The sequence below is a fragment of the Saccopteryx leptura genome, chromosome X (assembly GCF_036850995.1).
Source record: "Saccopteryx leptura isolate mSacLep1 chromosome X, mSacLep1_pri_phased_curated, whole genome shotgun sequence".
NCBI classification, from domain to species: Eukaryota; Metazoa; Chordata; class Mammalia; order Chiroptera; family Emballonuridae; genus Saccopteryx; species Saccopteryx leptura.
The window spans coordinates 101,102,377-101,124,415 of record NC_089516.1 but is presented as its reverse complement, the minus strand read 5'-3'; the positions used below and the strand labels follow the sequence as shown (position 1 = coordinate 101,124,415).

The 22,039-nt window shown below is 40.9% G+C and overlaps 1 protein-coding gene across 5 annotated transcripts in view; it reads left to right on the top strand.

Moving 5' to 3' along the window:
* Positions 1–22,039, top strand: part of CHRDL1 (chordin like 1) — a 143,188-nt gene that overhangs the window by 116,629 nt on the left and 4,520 nt on the right. For 2 of the 5 annotated variants that reach the window (XM_066356141.1, XM_066356140.1), the window contains exons 8-11: positions 8,808–8,976; positions 11,734–11,928; positions 18,512–18,679; positions 21,481–21,570. In XM_066356141.1, the coding sequence (XP_066212238.1) occupies positions 8,808–8,976; positions 11,734–11,928; positions 18,512–18,679; positions 21,481–21,570 (622 nt within the window). Of the gene's footprint in view, positions 1–8,807; positions 8,977–11,733; positions 11,944–18,511; positions 18,680–21,480; positions 21,571–22,039 lie in introns of all 5 variants that reach the window. The other 3 variants (XM_066356138.1, XM_066356139.1, XM_066356142.1) reach the window with 2 other exon arrangements.

Sequence of the window (22,039 nt, the reverse complement as noted above, 5' to 3'; positions counted from 1 at the left end):
TGTCATCATTTCTTATGGCTGAGTAGTATTCCATAGTGTATATGTGCCACATCTTCTTTATCCAGTCTTCTATTGAAGGGCTTTTTGGTTGTTTCCATGTCTTGGCCACTGTGAACAGTGCTGCAATGAACATGGGGCTACATGTGTCCTTACGTATCAATGTTTCTGAGGCTTTGGGGTATATACCCAGTAGAGGGATTGCTGGGTCATAAGGTAGTTCTATTTGCAGTTTTTTGAGGAACCACCATACTTTCCTCCATAATGGTTGTACTACTTTACAGTAAAAGGGCCTATTTCTAACACCACTTTTTCATTTTCCTCAAAAATTTAAATGGCATCATCATCAACCTATAACCATTTAAGTGCACTATGTAATTGGCAAACAGGGCCAGGACATGAACACAAAGAAATTGTAGCCACAGCCACAGCCACAGCCCTTGGCAACCCTTCATCTAGATTAGAAGTTGGTTCCCTTTCAGGATGACTGCCAAATGTTTGTGTTCTGTGAGGAAGGCAGGTCATTACTCCTATTCTTTTTTCTAAGAGTATGAGTGAGAGCCTAAGGCTTAGGAGAGGGATATGGACATGTCCAAAGTACCTCTGCCAAAAGAGTGGGCTGCCCACTTTACAATCCACAGAACATCCTCACTGTTGAAGATAGTCATGGTTTCCCTTCCTCGTCCTGAGACATCTTCTCATTTCCATTCTTGGTGATAATGCCAGAATAAGCTTTACAAGTAAGTGTCTTTCTATCTATAGTAATAACATCTCTAACAAAATATAATCTCTCTCTAAAAATATATATATTTAAGTATAGCAACAATTCAAACTTCTTAACATCTAAAAGGATGTTTCCAGTTCAAATAATTTATCAAACTAAAGGACTTACAAATGTGTACAAAATGTACAAAGGCATCACTGCACATAAATGGGTATTCATTGTACCCTTATACAGAAAAAAGTGTACAGGGGCAGTCAATGCAGCATTATTTTCATAAGAACAAGACAGAGACAACCTAAGTTTCTATCAACGGAAGTCTGGTGCAACACATTATCTAAGGAACCTGTGCAGGCCTTAAAAAGAATACAGGACATAGAAATGTAGTCAAGTTGAGACATGTCAAATATATATTATGGAAACAAAATGAGGTACAGGATAAAATTTATACTATCATGTCCTCATGTAAAACATATGTATGTAAATGCATATAAAAAATCTAGGTCATATACCAACATGGTTGAGTGGTAATCTCAGAAAGTAGGAGAATTGATCAGGAGGACAGGTTGACTTTTACTCTTTTATTTTTTTTACTTCTAAATTTATATTTTTTGTATTATTTGATATTTTGCGAGTATGGATTAGTGATTTTTGTTGTTGTTATTTACTTTTTTCCTTTTTTTTAGTGAGAGAGAGAGAGAGGGGGACAGACAGAAAGGGAGAGAGATGAGAAGCATTAATTCTTCATTGCAGCCCCTTAGTTGTTCATTGATTGCTTTCTCATATGTGCCTTAACCAGGGGCTCCAGCTGAGCGAATGACCCCTTGCTCAAGCCAGCAACGTGGACTCAAGTCAGTGACCTTGGGCTTCAAACCAGTGACCTTTGGGCTCAAGGCAGCAACTATGGGTTATGTCTATGATCCCATGCTCAAGTCAGTGATCCCATGCTGAAGCTGGTGAGCCTCCACTCAAGCTGGCCACCTTGGGGTTTTGAACCTGAGTCCTCAGCATCCCAGTCCAATGCTTTATCCACTGCACCACCACCTGGTCAGGCTGAATTAGTTTTTTAATAAATAATATTTAAAGGATTTTCTAAAGCCCTAGAAATTAGTTTTCAACTTGGATACAAGGCAAGAGTCTATGGAATTATAGGATAGACTTATAGTAAGGGTGTGAGGAAGGTGTTGGTAGGAGACAAACTAAAATGACCATTACAGATATAACAGTGCTACTTAGCCTGCATTTTCCACTTATCACATATGCTCCTTCTGACTGACATGCTACCAGCATGCTAGCACCCTCAACCTTCATTTACTGTATCAGGAATTTTCTGTTTCTCTCAGCCCAAATTTTTGGTAGTAGTAGGAAGTTGAGAACAGCTGAATTAGTGGCTGTCACCAAGATGTCATTCTTCATTCTAAAACAAATTTATGTCTCAGTCACTTTAAATTGTGTGCCTTAATCTGGGTGCCTTAGCTCCCAGTGCTAAACCCTGTGGCCACCTCAGCAATCTTGCTGGTAATGTCATTAATTAAACTTTCTTCTTGACTTCATCTTATGCTGCCCCCAACTCCATCCCTTGACTTTTAGCCTCATTGTTCTTCCAAAACTGCTGGTGATAGACCTGGACTTAATCCAGTATGCCCTGTAGTAAAAGAGGTTAGGTACAGCATACAGGGCCTCGAAATGGTTTTGATTTTCAATAGAGTTCAAGACCAAGAAAGAAAAAAAAAGGGGAGAAAAAAACTCATAGACACGCACAACAATGTGATGATTGCTGGGGGGAGTGAGGGTAGTTGGAGGAGGTGGTGGAGGAGAGTATAGCGGATATAAATAGTGATGGTTGGAGATTTGACTTAGGGTGGTGAACACATAATACAATGTACAGATAATGTGTTGTGGAACCGTGTACCTGAAACCTGTATAATTTTGTTAACGAGTGTCACCCCAATGAATTCAGTAAGAGGGGGGAAAAAGGCCTATCTCTAAAAACAAAAATTTGGGCCTGGTAGACCAAAATGTCCAGATAGTTGCACTTTGTTATAAATACATATTTTCTTTGATCTGAAAGATATAGATATTTGGCATATGATTTGAATAATAGATAGCATCTATAATAATGGAAAAGTATGTACCTGGCACATAGTAGGCACCCAATAAATACCTGTTAAATGAATGGGTGTGAAAGTTGGAGTGAAATGTGTATGTGTTGGGACAAATGGAAGCTTTTTATTAATATCAATATATAAGAATTTGTTCCAAATCAGACAGAAATTCTTGAAATATATTATTTGTTCTTTACCAGTCAAAAATTAGAAGGTAGATGATTCCCTTCTGAATACACTTTGCAGCCCAACTTTCTGAATGGGAGAACAAAAAGAGACTTAACAACACACTTCTAATTTATCAACTGTTTCTTTAGTAGACTGTGTTCATTTAGAGGAAACCCTCAAAGTCCCAGTTCAACAGAAATACAGCTGATTGTTTTATTTTGCCAGGTTGGCTGAAAATCGTTACTTTACCAAGTTTAATGAAGTACACAGGAAGGAGAACAAGTGGTTCAATTATTACCCCTTTGTAAAAACTTAAAACAGTTTCTGTTTGATTTCTGGATCATAATTTCACATGAACGGGTCCTAGTATCACGAGGGGAGAGGAGGTGTGTGTGGAAAGGAGAATGCAGAGTGGAGAGCCAAACTATGAAAGCAAGCATAACTTTGTTTTGGATAACAGCCAAACTCTGATTTGCCCCCAATATATTACTCATAGATTTACCATTAGAAGAGTGTAAGAGTTTGAGGTAGGAACACTATGAAACATAAAAATTCATGTCTCACTTACATTGTCAGACCAATGGAAGAAAACTGGCCTAGGTATCTCCCAGACAGAGAAAGTCCTGGTTACAAGTGACAGAGATATAATGTGATCATAACTATGTGTATTTAGAACATTTTATGAAGGCATTTTAAAATTAAAGTTTTTATTTTGCCATAACTCTAGATTCACTTGCAATTATAAGAGACAACCCAGAGAGAGTATGTGTGACCTTTACGCAGTTTTCCTCAATGGTAACGTCTTGTAAAACTCTAGTACACGATCATAATCATAAAGACCTTCTCCCTTTCTGAACCCTCAGAACTTATCTGTCTCCACCAGTAGAACTTTATATCTTAGACCTTACAACAAGTAAGGAAGAAATTCCTGGGGAACTTCTCCATTGGTGGGGATATTCTGACACCAGAAAAGAACTGTGTAAGAGCCACCTCAACAGTCTGAAATATTCAAGTCAATAAGTCAACTACTGAGCAGAATAAAACAAAGCATAAACTAATACAAAATAATATTGAAAGTAAACTTTAATTGAAAAGTTTAAAGAGATTTTTTAAATGGTTAAAAAGGGCATACCTGTATGGTCATTTGTACTTAATTCGTTATTTTATTTCATTTTTTTACTGAGGTAACATTACATAAATTTCAGGTGTACAACATTATAATTTGATAGCTGTAGGTGTTATAGTGTGTTCACCACTAAAGTCTACTTTCTATTCATTACCATTTATTTGACCCTCTTTACCTAACTCTCCCTCCACCCACTACTCTTCCCCTCTGGTAATCGTCATTCTCTTGTCTGTATGAGTTTGTTTTTCTTTTGTTTGTTCATTTGTTTGTTTCTGTTTTATTTTATATTCTACATATGCATTAAGTAATTTGGTTCTTGTCCATTTTGACCTACTCTCTCAAGCAGCCTACTCACAATTGGTTTGGAAGATAAGTTCCAATTTCACTTACAACTCCAAGGCATTAATGCTTTTTTCTCCTTTACTGTAAGTTGCAAGATCAGAATGGCTCCTTGTATCTTTCATTTGTTTAGGGCAGCAACTCTAAAAGAGCCATTACTTAAATCAAAATTACACATTGCCAGCCCCACTACTAGCCTAAAACAGAAGATCCTTTATGTCAGTGATTCTCAACCTTAGCTTCAAATTAGAGTCCCCTGAAGGATATATAAAAGTCCTGATGCCCAGGTCTTACCCCAGACCAATTCCATCAGACTCCCTGGGGGTGGCACTCAGGCATCAGTATTTTTACAGCTCTCCAGGTGATTGTGTATGTAGCCAAAGTGGAAACCAATAGCATGTATGGTTGTGAACACTGTAGCAGACTTCTATATCAGAAAAAAACTTTTCTTCAGAGAAGCTTTTAGCTAAATATTTGTAGACCACTGAGCTTGATCTGACATTATGTCTTCCACCTTCTCCTCTTCTTCCTCTTTGTCCTCCTGTATGTCTTCCTCTCTCTCTCTCTCTCTCTCTCTCTCTCTCTCTCTCTCTTCACTCCCACTCTTCTGCCAGCTACAAAATCTCAACCTTCATCATCACCCTGAAGAAAAAACCCTCTCCTCCTTGGGCTCAGTTTCTCTCTCTGTAAAACAAAAGACTTACATAAGATGAAGTCTGGGGAGCTAACAGTTTCTGACCAAAATCCCTGAGATTTTAGCATTTTTTGTGTGTGTAACAGAGACAGAGAGAGACAAAGAGAGGGACAGACAGACAGGAAGGGAGAAAGACGAGGAGCATCAATTATTTGTTGGGCACTTTAGTTGTTCATTGATTGCTTTCTCATATGTACCTTGACCAGGGGGCTACAGCAGAGCCAGTGACCCCTTGCTCAAGCCGGTGACCTTGGGCTGAAGCCAGCAACCTTGGGCTTGAGTTGGTGAGCCTTGCTCAAACCATATGAGCCCATGCTTAAACCAGATAAGCCCACGCTCAAGCTGACGACCTCAGAGTTTTTAACCTGGGTCCTCTGCGTCCCAGCCTGACGCTCTATCTACTGTGCTACCGCCTGGTCAGGCTTAGCATTTGTTTTGTCTTCAGTCAATTTTCTACCCTTATCATATGTCTGGGGTCTGAGTCCCTGGTACCAAAGAACAGTTTTTCTTTTTGCACTAATCTCATGAATCAAAGAATTTCTTGTACTTGCAGTTTATCCTGGGTCAGCAACCTTTCCTCTCAAATACTAGTCTTGTCTAACTTACTCCTTTTAGCACCAGTAGGACACCCACAATCAAAATTTCCTCTCAATGTTCCTTTGGAAAAATGGTGCCAAACTCCAAGAAGGACAGAACTATTTGTAATGGCCTTTGTGAAATGTGAGTGATTATGGCAGAAAAAGAGATAGGAGCCATTGAGGGAATGAAAAATACTTGCACTGAGAATCCTGTCTGTGTGCATGAAAATAAATGATGCACACACTTACTTATGTGCATTTTACAGCAGTGCACCATGATGGGCTCTTCTTAAATAGGGAAAATCATTTTCTCTCTCTTGTACTCTAGCTTCTGTTCACTCTCTGCTTCTACCACCGAAGTCTCCTCCCCCCAGAAAAGAGTAATAATAATTCCCAAAGCTGAATTTGCAACATATGTGCCTATGGAACATAACTGTATCAAATGTTTTATGGGCCCCTGGCCAATTGGCTCAGTGACAGAGTGTTGACCCAGCGTGTGGATATCTCGGGTTCGATTCCCTGTCAGGGCAGAGAGAAGAGGTGCCCATTTGCTTCTCCACCCCTCCCCCTATTGCCTCTCTCTCTCTCTCTCTCTCTCTCTCTCTCTCTCTCTCTCTCTCTCTCTCTTCCACTCCTGCAGCCATGGCTAGATTGGAGCGAGTTGGCTCTGGGCACTGAGGATGGCTTCATGTCCTCAGCCTCAGGTGCTGTGAAGAGCTTGGTTGCTGAGTAATGGAGCAACTTTCAGATGGGCAAAGCATTGACCCCTAATAAGCTTCCTGGGGATCCCAGTTGAGACAAATGCAGGAGTCTGTCTCTGCCTCCCTTCCTTTCACTGAATTAAAAAAAAAGTGTTTTATGGGACTGTGGAGTCATGAGACCCCCATATCTTCTCAAATTTCCCTGCTCTTTCTATCACTGAATATAATAATCTTCCTTTTCAATTGACTGCAAAAGAATTTATAAAGGGGTTTCCCTACTTGACTGCTAAAAATTGTCTCTAAAACAAAATGTTACTTGGTTTTAAGCAATAGGTTCTAGTCTTCATTAATTCCATCCTCCTCTATCTTCACTCTACCTTAGCTCTTAGGACAGGGGTGGGTAGCAGAATAGTGGGCTCATTATTTGTCTTCCCCCCTTGCCAAAAGAGCAATGATTGGATTATTTATGCTGCAAGATTCTATGCTTTCAGTAGAGACCACAGCCTCCATTCATTTATTCAACAAGTTTTTTTATGAGCATCTTCTAGATGCTAGACACCACTTTAGGCATGGGAGATATAGTAGTGAATAATGAAACAATGACCTCACCTCTGCAAAGGTGAATTCTAGTACTGGCATACACTGTCGGTTCTTCTATCTATGAAATATGTGTGCTGATCTATTATTTCATGCCATTACTTATGTTTAGTCTCAGCAGATTTATTTGGACTGTACTTGAGTTCTATCTCTTCCTCTTATCTAGTTCATCCTATGCATTCTCAGGGTACAATGCTTGGAAACAGTGTCAACTGTTATTCTGCTTTAAAAACATCCTCAAATGCGCCTGACCTGTGGTGGCGCAGTGGATAAAGCGTTGACCTGGAACACTGAGGTCACCAGTTCAAAACCCTGGGCTTGCCTGGTCAAGGCATATATGAGAGTTGATGCTTCCTGCTCCTCTCTCTCTCTCTCTCTCTCTCTCTCTCTCTCCCTCTCTCTCTCATTCTCTCTCTCCTCTCTAAAATGAATAAATAAATAAATAAATTTTTTAAAAATCCTCAAATGCTTCCACACCCTCACCTCTGTTGCCTACAAAATAAAGTACTGACCCCTTAGCCCAGGGGTTGGAAACTTATGGCTCGCAAGCCAGATGTGGCTCTTTTGATGGCTGCATCTGGCTCGTAGACAAATCTTTAATAAAAAAAAATAACATTAAAATATAAAACATTCTCATGTATTACAATCCATTTCCTACCGCTCATGTTCATGGTTGCAGGTGGCTGGAGCCAATCACAGCTGTCCTCCGGGACAACACCAAATTTTTACTGGATAATGCATAACGTACGTGGGTCGTTGTATGGCTGTCATGGAATTACATTTTAAAATGTGTGGTGTTCATGGCTCTCTCAGCCAAAAAGGTTCCTGAGCCCTGCCTTAGCCTATCATTAAAAGTCCTCCAGCCTGACCAGGTGGTGCGCAGTGGATAGAGCATCAGACTGGGATGCAGAGGACCCCGGTTCAAGACCCTGAGGTCTCCAGCTTGAGCGCAGGCTCATCTGGTGTGAGCAAAGCTCACCAGCTTGGACCCAAGGTTGCTGGCTTGAGCAAGGGGTAACTCAGTCTGCTGAAGGTCCACGGTCAAGGCACATATGAGAAAACAATCAGTGAACAACTAAGGTGTCGCAACAAAAAACTGATGATAGATGCTTCTCATCTCTCTTTGTTCCTGTCTATCTGTCCCTATCTATCCCTCTCTCTGACTCTTCTCTGTAAAAAAAAAAAAAAAAAAAAAAAAAGGCCTCCATTATCTGGTGCCAACCTACTTTCGGAATGTTATCCTTCAAGTGTTCCCTTTTATGGACTCTATGGTCTTGTGCTGCACCTTCTCAACTTGGAAACCTCTGCCTGGAATACTCACCAATTCTGCCTCAAAAAGTCTATTCACCCTTCATGGTCCAGCTCACAAATCCTCCCCAAAGAGAAGCTCTCTTTCTTGTCTTATTCTGCCAAGTAGTTTATACTTCTGTCGCCTCTGTCGCATACTGCCTTCTGTTGCAGACTGTTACCTTAACTCTTAAACCTAAATATGAGAGTCTTGGAAGCAGGAAGGACACTTTTCTCTTTTTAGCTGTTTGCTCCTTCAGAAGTTTGTAGGTGAATCTAATCCAATCTTCTATAAGAAGAGAAAAAAATTATCAGCATGTTTTCAGGCTCGCTTTACTTTACATCCCTATTTCTCTGTTGGTGTGGGTGGACATGCAGTTCAGATCAGAGCTCATCAAAAAAAAATATTAAATACCTTATAATGTATTTAAGGCCATTTCTGCCTTTTCATTGGTGGATTTTGGGGACTAAATTTGTCCTTGTCATTTTTCCAGAGACATTCTTATCACCGCTCTCACTATGATCCTCTGCCAAGCCGACAGGCTGGAGGTCTTCCCCGCTTTCCTGGGGCCAGAAGTCACCGGGGAGCTCTTATGGATTCCCAGCAAGCTTCTGGCACCATTGTGCAGATTGTTATCAATAACAAGCACAAGCATGGACAAGGTAAGTGTCGTATTCCTTTTGTACTGCATCCACATCATGGCTTTGGCAGCCCTAGTCTTTTGAGGGTTCAAGCTGGGAAAGGACCCTATGCATATAAGATATTCACATGAGAATCACTAACTATGAAGTCTACATATTGAGTATGGACAAGTGACTCCAGAGGACACTTAGGATTTCCCTAAATACAGCCCAAATTGCATAGCTAATATTTCAAGTGTATTTGTCTTTATTTAGAACAAAGGGCAAGAAAGCAATGAACCTAATATAGCCCTCAGCATTTTTTTAGGTTGCCCCTGAGGATTCAATTATATTTGGGAAAGTTCATTGGGCCTTTAACAGAATGAAAGGTTGTTCATTTTCTAGTAGGGGACCCAATATTCAGAGGTACTCAGTGCCAAATGCTTTTGAAGCTCTTATCCTTAAAAATAGCAAGTCTCTCACCTTAGTGTACCCCAGAGCCTTAAGGCTCTTGAGAAAGATACATTTCCCAGGCCAAAGGCTCAGAAATTCCACGTCATATGAGGAGATTGTCCTTAGGAATGAGTAATTCAGTGAGAAAAATCCAGAAACCTCTTGGCTTAGGACCAGGAAGACTGATCAGGTTTGTACCCACATGCAGCCCACTCAGCCGGCCAGCTGGCTGCAGCAGGCATGCACACACATCCAAGGCCCATTCCTCCCTGCACAGTCCTCCAGCCTCCACACCCCCAGTAGCGGGGTTGGGAGGAGGAGGAATTAAATCAAACAATTGACTGCTTCTTATGTTTTTAGGCATTGTGTCAACCACTCTTCAGAGCAAGAGCTCAGCTGGTTGCTTTTTATGAAACCATAAACATGTTTTGTTTCCTAAAGGAAAACCAAATCAAAGGCATTTCTCTGAATGGGTTAAAAGTAATAAATTAATAAACCAAATGTTTGAATAACATGGGTGAAAAACAATCTGTTACAAAGAACTCACTATAAATCTCAACAAAGCTAGTCAAGCCAAATCTAGTTGATCACATCTGTTACTAGTTAGATATAAATTTCAGATTACAGATAAAAATATCAAATTGCTTTAGAAACTAATAGGCTTAAAATAAGAACTTTCGAATGAAAACTCTTAAGTAAAAATGGTGATGTATTAGAAGAATTGGAAATATTTACTACTGATCTAGGTTTGAGTTGAAATTTATTATTTTTAAATTCCAAGGCATTTTGATAGGAATTTATGAAATGAGGAGAAGCAATTAGGTAAAAATGCAGTTTGATTTTCAATAATAAAATGCCTCCAATAGATTCCATTTGCTCTGAAATTATTTCACAGCCTTAAAATACGTGTGAAGAAATAGACTTTGAAAATTCTAAATTCCAGAATTTCTACAGGCTCATCCTTTGACTTTCTCCATGTCCTACAAAATCCCCAGCTGGTTCACATTTATTCATTGCCCCCATCAATTTGGTTGCAGCAGTTCTTTCCTGACCTTTCCATTATAGTTCACTAAAGAATCACTTGTCCCTACTCCTAATTCCCAACACCTTAGATAGATGCATTCAAAATTATCTTGAGGATTTGTTGATGTAGAGAAGGTTGTGTTTTTCTCTAGAGAATTAACTTCACCCTATTGCACTTCAGATTATAGGCTTTCATTCAGTCCAGATTATTTCCTTGGTTCAAACATTTAGGGGAGAGAGAACCTAGCTATGTAATACTAGGGGTCTTGCCTGTTTCTTTGTTTGTTTGTTTGTTTGTTTGCTTTGTTTTGTTTTTAGCTCTCCTGCTAAACATATGCTCCTCTGAGATACAAGTACTTACTCTCTTGGTAGAGTCAAACAGGAGAAGCAGCAGGACTCTACCATTTCGAACTTGAGTCCAGCCTACATTTTCTTAAAGCAGAGAGTGTTCCCACTTGATTGCATTGCCTAGAAGAGAGTGTCACTGTCTGTGGAGGAGAGAGAGAGGTGAGGGCAGGAAAGACAAACATATCTTTCCTATCTTGTCATGTGATTCCATCCACAGCCTTGAGCCTCACAGTTCATATATCAAGTCCCTATTCTCTCTTACTGTAATGTTGGGGACTTCTCTGATTTTTGTTATTAGTTTCTTGGAAATCTTTACGTAAATTGACCTGTTAGAGTGCCTAGTACTCTAGCAGCTCTTGCAAAGTACAGGAAAAGGCAGCCAACACCATCCATGTTTCCTAATGTGACCCAGTGGACTTGATGAGAAAGAAATAGCCCAATGATTCATCCTTCTGAGGCCACTGTCTTGCAGCCAAATCAGTCAGTTCCTAGAAACGCCCCAAGTGGGGCTATTTCTCCCACCCTAGCCCTGCCTTAAGTGATACATCCCACCCTAGAGATGTTGTTGATCGGGATGCCGACAGGTCTCCCCGGGTATGATGAGGTGATGGTAAGAATAAGAAACACACCCAGTCCAAGTCATGGCTTGAAATCTCCAAAATGTCTCAGCACTTTCAAAAAGGGAGACAACTCATTCTCAGACCTCCACATTCACAGTCATGCACTTTGTGAAATATTTATTTATTGACTTCCAGGCACTTATGAGCATCCAGAGGCTACTGCTGAAGAACCTGAATAGTTGCTGATAGTAAAACAAGGCCCAAGATGTAGTTTTAGTTAGAAGAGGCTACCCTGTAACTGTATCTCCATGGCCATATAAAGCATAAAGGATGCTTGATGTCTTGATGGTTTCTGAGCACAGGGGTCCATTTCAGCTCCTTAGCCTTTAATTTCCAGTATTGTGTTCTTTTCCAGTTTGTGTTTCCAATGGAAAGACCTATTCTCATGGCGAATCCTGGCACCCTAACCTCCGGGCATTTGGCATTGTAGAGTGTGTCCTGTGTACTTGTAATATCACCAAACAAGAGTGTAAGAAAATTCACTGCCCCAACAGATACCCCTGCAAGTACCCTCAAAAAATAGATGGAAAATGCTGCAAGGTGTGTCCAGGTAAAAAGGCAAAAGGTGCGTTGGTTGGAAGCCCCGCCTTTGGTTGACTGGTCCTCACATAGTCCTTTTCAGTGTGCTGTGAGCATAGGAACATAATCATCTTGCCGTAGCATTGTAATGATAGTAGTTCTACTAACAATAAACTTCATCCTCTCCTCTCTTGAAGTATTTGGAAGAAGATTACTTAGAAGAAATGCACAACTAAGAATTAGACTGAATTTTTTTGTGTCAGCCATACCTTTGACTCCATGTAGCCCTGAGTGCTAAACTTTAGCCATGGTTTTATAAATAGTAGAGAAATTAGGTTATGATGATGATTAGGAAAAACAGTAGAATATTTTGTTTATATTACTATTTAACTCATCAAAGCACAATCACATGAATATTCCCTTTTTTTACAGAGACAGAGAGAGAGTCAGAGACAGGAATGCATAGGGTCAGACAGACATGAACAGAGAGAGATGAGAAGCATCAATCATCAGTTTTTCGTTGTGACACCTTAGTTGTTCATTGATTGCTTTCTCATATGTGCCTTGACCATGGGCCTTCAGCAGACTGAGTAACCCCTTGCTCGAGCCAGCGACCTTGGGTCCAAGCTGGTGAGCTTTGCTCAAACCAGATAATCCCGCACTCCAGCTGGTGACCTCGGGGTCTCGAACCTGGGTCCTCCGCATCCCAGTCCGATGCTCTATCCACTGTGCCACCGCCTGAACATTCTTTTGAGATAGAACAAGAGGCAGGTGAGGTGTAGTGGAAGGAGAGTAGATTCTGTTCCTAATCTAACTTGCTATGCAACCCTGGAAATGTATGCAATCTGCTCTGGGCCTCATCATCCTCATCTGTACAATGAAAACCTTGGAACAGTTGACCTCCAAGATCCCTACCAAGATTAAAATTCTATCATATTATTTCCCTGTTAAAGGTAAGGAAACTGAGTTGTATAAGTAGTGACTTTCCCAAAGTCACACATATAGATAATAAATCCAAGACCTGGAAGCCAGATCACCTACATACCATTGTCTTTTCCAGGCCATAAGAAAATATAAACTGATTAAAAATGGCAAATTAATTTTTAAATAATGGTTTTAGCACATGAGCTAGATTAAAATATAGTTTGTAGTATTGGGGTTGACACAGTATGGGGTTGGTAATCAAATATTCTAGGCCTGGCTCTGCCATTGGTTGCCTGTGTGACCTGGACCAAGTCACTTCACCTCTCTGAGTCTTTTTTTCTCTCGCTCTGAAAAATGAGAGGGTTAGAATAGAATAGATTATTTCTTAGGGTTCTTCTTGCTTCAAGGACATGAACTTATCATTTTTTTATGCCTATATGCAAAGCAATTTGCAGTTGAGAAGCCAAACATTTTACATGTAGGCAGACAGCTAACTTTTTTCCCTTCAATTTAGGCAATTCCTCATGAGTATCAGGTAACAATGACCTAATCAATGTATATTTTTGAGCATTTTTATTTAAGCCAATGGTTGGTTCCCAAAGTGGTCTACACATTGTAATCCTCTGGAAAGCTTCTAACATTACCTGTGGCTGATCCTTAGAGATCATGATTTAATTAATATGAGGTATGGTCTGGCTTTTGGAAGTTTTAAAAGATCTCCAGATGGTAGTAATTTGCATACAAGTTTGGGAAACCCTGCTGTAGGCCCAGGTTAGTTTATGGTCTTGATATTCAAAGTGTGGTTTGTGGACAAGCAACACTAGGGAGCTAGTTAGAAATGCAGACTATTGGGCTCCACCCTAGGCCTACTGCATCAAAATCTGTATTTTTAACAAGACTCCTCAGTTGATTCCAGTACACATTGAATTTTGAAAAGCATTTATTAATGGCACAAATTAAATATTTCTTAATGTAACTACCTTCATCTTCCAACCAGGTGTGGATGTGTGTATAGGAAGGACAGGTGCTATCTGATCTGGATTTGGGGGTTGGGCTATTAAAATTGGTGAAAAAAGTACTCATTGGGGTAATGAGAAAACACATTCTGATGTCGATGTGAACATGGGTGCCACCTAGCCACAATGGCCTATGGTGACTTTCAAGTCTATGATCTCACTGCATCCTCAAACATTTTACTGTTACTTAGGAGCTATTCTGCCAACAGTTTTCTCTTTGGTCAAGGCTCTAATGCCTGTAGTCATATAAGTAATACAGCACAATAATTTCAGATTAAACCAATAGCTACCTAAACTACTCCAGGTAAGATAAAGCATCCCACTATATGATATTCCAATTTGAATCTCAGACCTTGAGACCAAGTCCCATTTCATTGCATACTCAGGATTTTATTGATGCAGGTGTTTCAAATAAGAAGTTAGTGAACCAAAAAGGTGTGAGAGCAGACACAGAACAGGCACTGCCTTTTAAATAATTGCCTCTCAGATTGGTAATATTTCTAGAACCTTGCTTTCCATACTCTTTGGCTAAGCAATTTCATTCCTAAGAATCCTAAAAAAATAATGAGACATACACAGATATACAAGCAAGGATTTTTGCTGCAGTGCTGTTTAAAATAGTAAAACATTGTAAACAATTTGAAATTCTGGAATATGGTGATAGTTAAAGAATATATGGTGTATCTACACTTTGACATAGTACACAACCATGAAAAATCATTGTAGATAAAGATTAAATGGCACAGAAAGACTTTGCAATATATTTGTTAAGGACAAAGGGCAAGTTACAAAACTGTATGTATAATATGAGCCCACTTTATGTGTTAAAGAAAGTGTTCATAATATACTTTAAAAAATGACTGGAAGGGTGTTTGGCAGAATATTAATGGTAACTATCTTAAGGTGACTGAATTATGGGTAATCTTATTTTCTTATTCTTTTGTTTTGTAGTGAAAGGAGAGGAGGCAGAGAGACAAATTCCACATGCACCCCAACCGGGATCCACTGGAAAACCCACCAGGGGGAAGTGCTTTGCCCATCTGTGGCCATTGCTCTGTTGCTCGGCAACCCAGCCATTTTTTTAGTGCCTGAGGTGAAGGCCACAGAACTATCCTCAGTGCCAGAGGCCAACTTGCTTGAACCAATCAAGCCATGGCTCTGAGAGAGGAAGAGAGAGTGATAGAGAGAGAGAGAAGGAAATGGGAGGGGTGGAGAAGCAGATGGTTGCTTCTCCTGTGTGCCCTGACCAGGAATCAAACCCCAGGCATCCACTTGCCAGGCCAATGCTCTACCACTAAGCCAACTGGCCAAGGCCTATTTTCTTCTTTTTGTTTATCTCTATTGCCAAAAATTTCAATGTATATTAATTTTGTAATTAAAAAATTAAATGTATTATTTTAAAAACTGCCCTGCAAAATTCCAGTTGGCAATATATCAAAGATTCTGATTGACTAAACTGCTTTCTCTGAAAAAACCTAGAGGACTTATTGAGCAACATGGGAGAGTGTCCCATTCTGTGTACCTGTCAGTGAGCCAGACATTAGTATCTGCATATTAATGACTCCTGGTAGTCATGTTAACTAACATGAGTCACCCTCCAGAAGCCAGAGCACCAGCATCAGGTACTCAGCAACTTCAGAGTATCAAAGTTCATACATTCAATCTGGAAATATATATTCTGTGCCTACCTTATGCAAGACACTGTTGTAGACATTAAGACTAGATAGATGAATAAGACAGACAAAGGCTAGTTGCTGGCATGCACCTTACATTCTATTGATAGTTGGAGAAAAAAAGACAGTGAATGCAAACCAATAAGTTAATCTTAAGTTGTGATGAGCACTATGAAGAAGAATAAGTAGAATCAAGTGATAGTGAGTAGGAGGGGTGGCACTTTCAAAAGATTTATCAGGGGCCCTGGCCGGTTTGCTCAGTGGTAGAGCATTGGCCTGGTGTGCAGGAGTCCCAGGTTCGACTCCCAGCCAGGGCACACAGGAGAAGTGCCCATCTGCTTCTCCACCCCTCCCCCTCTCCTTCCTCTCTGTCTCTCTCTTCCCCTCCCACAGCCAAGGCTCCATTGGAGCAAAGTTGGCCGGGACACTGAGGATGGCTCTATGGCCTCTGCCTCAGGTGCTAGAATGGCTCTGGTTGCAACAGAGCAACACCCCAGATGGGCAGAGCATCGCCCCCTGGTGGGCATGCCGGGTGGATCCCGGTCGGGCGCATGCAGGAGTCTATCTGACTGCCTCCCCGTTTCCAACTTCAGAAAAATACAAAAAAAAAAAAAAAAAAAAAGATTTATCAGGGAAGGCTTCTGTGATAAAGTGATAGTTGAATAGAGTCCTAAATGATGTGAAGGGGTGAGGGAAGACCATGACATCACTGGCTTCAAACACATGACAGAGGAAAAGAAACAAAGGGTTGAGGAAGGAAAAAGATTGATGGGAAAAAAGAACAGTAAATTTGTTTATTCCTTTTGAGAAGGGAAAAGAGACAAACTTTGCTGATGATCGAGCCAAAAGTTTCACTATAACAAATGATTGCAGAGTCCTTCAATAGTGTATTAGCGCCAAAATAAATGATGTGAGATTCACCTCTCTCTCTTGCCTTGGCTTTGGTAGAGGCTGCCTTGCATGGCTTATCAGTGGCCACCTACAAGGTTATGCAGGACTTCCAATTCCTGAAGGTTCCCCAATTCCCCTCTCATCCCACTGTACCACCCTGATACCAGGAATTCCCATAATTATACCTCCTTTGGGATTACAGCATAAAAAGCTCCTGCTAAGACTTAAAAGTTTCCTGAGCTGGGATAAAATATCTTCGTCAGTCATCACCATTTCCATAAGGAAATGATTTCTTAATTTCTTAGTTCTGGAGAGCTTAGGGCAGGAGCATTCCCCTGGGAAGTGAGAATGGCCAGAAATGACTTCAAGCATGGCATGCTTCCCTTGAAGGAAATGAAAGTAAGTGAACATGGAGTGATCAAAAAGCACCTTGAGGTGGAGGGTATGGAATGAGGAGGATGCTCCTGAGTAAGTAGTTCAAAAGACACACTTTGTTAACACTTAACATTTTCAAGTGCCAGCAAACATTGAGTCACTAATGGATATTGTGGTTTATAGATCCCTCCTGGTGAGTGGATTAAGGTCTTGGAGAGGAAGGGGTGTTGGTGCAGGATGACTCTTTAAGACACTGGAAGAATTTTTAGCATATTGTGGGTATTTCCAGTGCCATCATGAATTTCATATGGCAGTTATAGCCTTTGAGAGTGTTAAGCTGGTAAGTAAATGTAACAAATGAACTCAGCTTTCATTCTAAAGGTGATAATTATATATACAGGGAGTCTCTGTACACTTAGTGATGTACTCCCACTTTACCCATTTGAAAAGTGTTAGCACACCCTTTAAATACCTATCACTTTTTTTTAGACTGGTCCACTGAGTAAATAAGTAACCAAAAAGGAAGTCTAAAGGAGAAAGGAAGCTTGATTCAAGGATAATCTAAAAATTGAGTTATCCAACCTGGAATCATTAAGAGAAGATTTGGTTTTGTCCTTACTGTGACAATGTGGGGGTGGGGTGGGAAGGCTAATTAGGTCAGCAAGAGACATGCAATAGCAATTTGTTACAATCTCTTGTCCAAATATGTCTCATTGGCTAACAGTAATCTTCCTAATTAGAGTCACAGATCCAAAGCACTCAACATTCAATGCTTTTATCAGACACTTTTACAGATGGTGCCTGCACTTATTCAAAGTTTTCAGAGTGTCCATGGTTTCTTTTTCTTGTTCCTAATTTGAGTGTACACTTTAAATACATAGCTGAAGAAGGTGCTAAGTGGTCCACAAATAACAAACTCTTTTTGGTAAGGGTCTGAGGAATGAGGAGGTTAAAATGGAATAGGGAGTATCAGGAGGTAGTACCTTTATGTCTGGAAGCTGAAATCCAAGTTTAGCTTATACTTGAAATGATCCATAGTTGAGGGAGTTGACCAATTTTTTGTGTCTCTCAACCGTTCATTTGGCATAGCATGCATATGACTAATCTGACATCTAGCTTTTGGCACTGGCATTTATTCGGTATTATCATTCCCCTTACAAACAAATCAAAGAGCATTCAGAAATGTCAAGCCAATTTAAATAGATTATTTGGGCAAGTACATGCACATTTATGAGTGCCATAGATGTTTTTAAGTATAAGTGATGTCAGGGAAGTTAACCAAGGCCCTGTTTCAGCCCATTCCCTAGGTCTCTGTTAGTAACACTGAGCTAGACAGACCATAACATGATCCCTACCCATCATGGACAATCCTACATTCCCTTAATTGCCTGAGAGAATCATACCTGGCCACATTCTACCTCCTCGTGAAGGTCCACTTTTCATGTGGTGGTTGGTGGATCCATTTCAGTTTGTGGGCAAGTGTTCTGCAGAACTATGAATTATGTCATTATTGGATTTAAAGGTCATGTGTTTCTTTGTGATTTTGTGGAGCTGTTACAAGGGAAGTCTAAGATGACAGTGAAATATGGGTGTAACTTCTATCTTTTTAAGAATATTCTTGTTGATTGTCCACTTTTGATGAGTATGCAGTGTTACAAACAATGAAATGCATAAATTCAGAAGTTTGCTTCTACTTTTAGAAAACTGTGACAAACTACCTGCTTTGTGATTCTAGAAGAACTTCCAGGCCAAAGCTTTGACAGCAAAGGCTACTTTTGTGGAGAAGAAACAATGCCCGTGTATGAATCTGTGTTCATGGAGGATGGGGAGACTACCAGAAAAATAGCACTGGAGACAGAGAGACCACCCCAAGTAGAGGTCCATGTTTGGACCATTCGAAAGGGTGAGCAAAACAACATAAATCTTTGTTTGTTTGTTTGCTTGTTTGTAAAGGGAATACAGGGAAAGAGGGAAAGACTCACCTTCATTTTGCTTTAACCTGTTCCTCTATTTGGATCAGAAGAATTCCTGATTGCTTAGAAACTAACACATGTCTAATACAGTTCTTATTATGACCTTTAACATTAACCTTGGTCTGAGCTAAAAAGTAAGTATTGACCCTTGGTGTTTGTTGTCTTTCTCACATTACCAAGGCTAAAGGAGTGTTTTTCAATGCTGGCCATACATCAGATTTATCTGGGAGAAGTATTTTTTAATACTAAATGGCTGGGCCTACCCCCAGAGATTCTGATTAATTGGTTGGAAGGGGTTCCTGGGTTTAAGTGGTTTTTTTTTCTTAAGTTCCACAGGTTAAATAGCCAGGGTTGCAAACTATCAAACTGTAACTACATTCTGTTCAGCACAAAGCATCACAAACATGAAAATCCATTAATTTGTTAAGAAGCAAAATTTCTTGAATCACGCTGTGTACTCTAGGGTAAAACTAATTTAAAACATCATCCTTGCCCTCAAGATTATAGTCTCACTGGAAGAACAATCTCAGTCATAATGTCCAATTCCTCTTTTTTTAAATTTTTGATTATTCACATTACCATAGCAAGCCACAGTTTGCTCATTGTAATCCTAGAACCATCCCATAGATAAAAAGATGAGTGCTGCTCTAATCTGGTCATGTTTTCTAGGAATCCAAATGTATAGGTGAGATATCAATTGGAAAATCATGCACATCTTTTTTCTACTGGCACCTGCACAAGGCTTGAGAGTGCCCAGACTGTAGTATGTTTCAGCATCATGCAAAGAGGTGGCTTAAAAGACACCTACTTGACACCATCCATGAAGGGAGATGTCAGTAGACTGGTAGGTTCTAAACTTCTGTATTTTTAACGAATAGACAGGTCATTCTAATGCAGATGGCACTTGGGCCATATTTGGAGAAAAAAACTGTTCTAGCCCTGGCCAGTTGGCTCAATGGTAGAGTGTTGTCCCGGCGTATGGAAGTCCCAGGTTTGATTCCCAGCCAGGGCACACAGGAGAAGCACGCATTTGCTTCTCCACCCTTCCCCCTTTCCTTTCTCTCCGTCTTTCTCTTCCTCTCCCACAGCCAAGGCTCCAATGGAGCAAAGTTGGCCCAGGCGCTGAGGATGGCTCCATGGCCTCTGCCTCAGGCAATAGAATGGCTCTGGTTGCAACAGAACAATGCCCCAGATGGGCAGAGCATCGCCCCCTGGTGGGCATGCCAGGTAGATCCTGGTTGGGGGCATGTGGGAGTCTGTCTTTCTGCCTCCCCACTTCTCACTTTAGGAAAAAATAAAACTGCTCTAATATTTGTGGGCTTTTTTTCTCTCCCTTTTACAACCACCTTTCTTCCTCAAAACAAAGGGTTCCTCCTTGCCTAAAAATATGCTAGAACACACATATGTTTCTCATCCATATTTGCTTTAAACCTATAATGGTGATTTTCGATCTCTAACTCCCTAACTCCTCTGTATCTGGCCACCTAGGACTAAGTGCTGTTCTGTTGGTATACCTAGTGGTGGGCCCACTATTCATCATGCAACATGTCACACCCCATAGAACTGTGTGGATGTTTTTTCAACTTGCTACTGTAGCATCTAAATAATCTTCTTTTTTTTTTTTTTTTTTTTTGTATTTTTCTGAAGCTGGAAACGGGGAGAGACTCCCGCATGCGCCCGACCGGGATCCACCCGGCACGCCCACCAGGGGCGACGCTCTGCCCACCAGGGGGCGATGCTCTGCCCCTCCGGGGCGTCGCTCTGCCGCGACCAGAGCCACTCTAGCGTCTGAAGCAGAGGCCAAGGAGCCATCCCCAGCGCCCGGGCCATCTTTGCTCCAATGGAGCCTTGGCTGCGGGAGGGGAAGAGAGAGACAGAGAGGAAGGAGGGGGGGTGGAGAAGCAAATGGGCGCTTCTCCTATGTGCCCTGGCCGGGAATCGAACCCGGGTCCCCTGCACGCCAGGCCGACACTCTACCGCTGAGCCAACCAGCCAGGGCCTAAATAATCTTGTTTTTAGTACTGGGTAATAAAGGTCTGTGCATTGCACCCTGTAGACCTCTTGAGGATTAGTTAATTGGACTGGTAACATGTTGTTCTTAACTAAAAGGCTATTTTCAGTTATTTACATGTTATTTTGATAAAAGCTGTTCGGGCTTGGTTGAGACTATGGAGCCCTCTTATTTCAACTCTGCATTTTTATAAGAGTAAATGAAAGGGCTGTGAACATTCCCCAAAGGAAAATATGCTTTTTGGTAAATTCAAGAACAGAAATGGCTTCTCTATTTACACAAATAACCTGTTTGCAATCCCACTGCTGGCTCTCACTGCTTAGCCAAGCGGGGAGCTCAGTGATTTGGCAGAGACATCATCTAACCAGATTTAGGGCAAGACAGAATTTCAAATACTGCGTTTGGCTGCAGAAGCTCCAAGCAGCACCCATGTTTGATTCCATTTGGCTTTCCCTAGGAGGGTGTCCCACAGTCAGCAATATTATTTCCCTTATCTCCATCCTCTGGAGAACCAGGGGGAGGCCAGTGAGCCAAGTAAACAAATGGAGTTAATTATAACCCTTGAGCCATCCAAGTTCCTGGTAAAGCATATTACACAGCCCAGCTTGATACTCCTAAGCCCCACTAATGAGATGATATGCTCAGCCCAAGCAGAAAAAGAGGCTGGTGGTTCCAGATTGAAAGTGCCTAACCACCTGCCCCACTTTTACTTGGCCCCAGGCATCCTTCAGCATTTCCATATTGAGAAGATCTCCAAGAGGATATTTGAGGAGCTTCATCATTTCAAGCTTGTGACCAGGACAACCCTGAGTAAGTAATACCTTTCTTTCTTTACTCCTCCCTGGAAAACTCACCCAGTTTCCAACAGAGCATAGCCCCAAATAAAGTCCCTCTGCATTCTCAGTGAATATTAACAATGCTCAATATCAACATTAAAGGATGTTCTATCTCTCTTCTGGGTGATTTAATGGGGAATGGGGTGTCTGGATATGAACTGAAGAGCCTGGGCCTGGTGAATATAAATCAAGATATAGTTGACCATAAGCTACCTCAGACCAAGGTTCCCTGAATATCTTTAATGAAACTGCTAAAACCGGAGTCTCAAGATGACTAAAGTAAGCTCACAAAATTCCAGATCTGGCATATTTGTGGAGACTTCACAACTGGAAAGATATGTCTTCTATTTTTGGGGATGAAAAGCCAATAAAATGAATGCCTATCAATTTCTGTATTGTATCAAAGCTCTGTTTGGCTATTTGGAACTGCCCCTGGGTGGTAA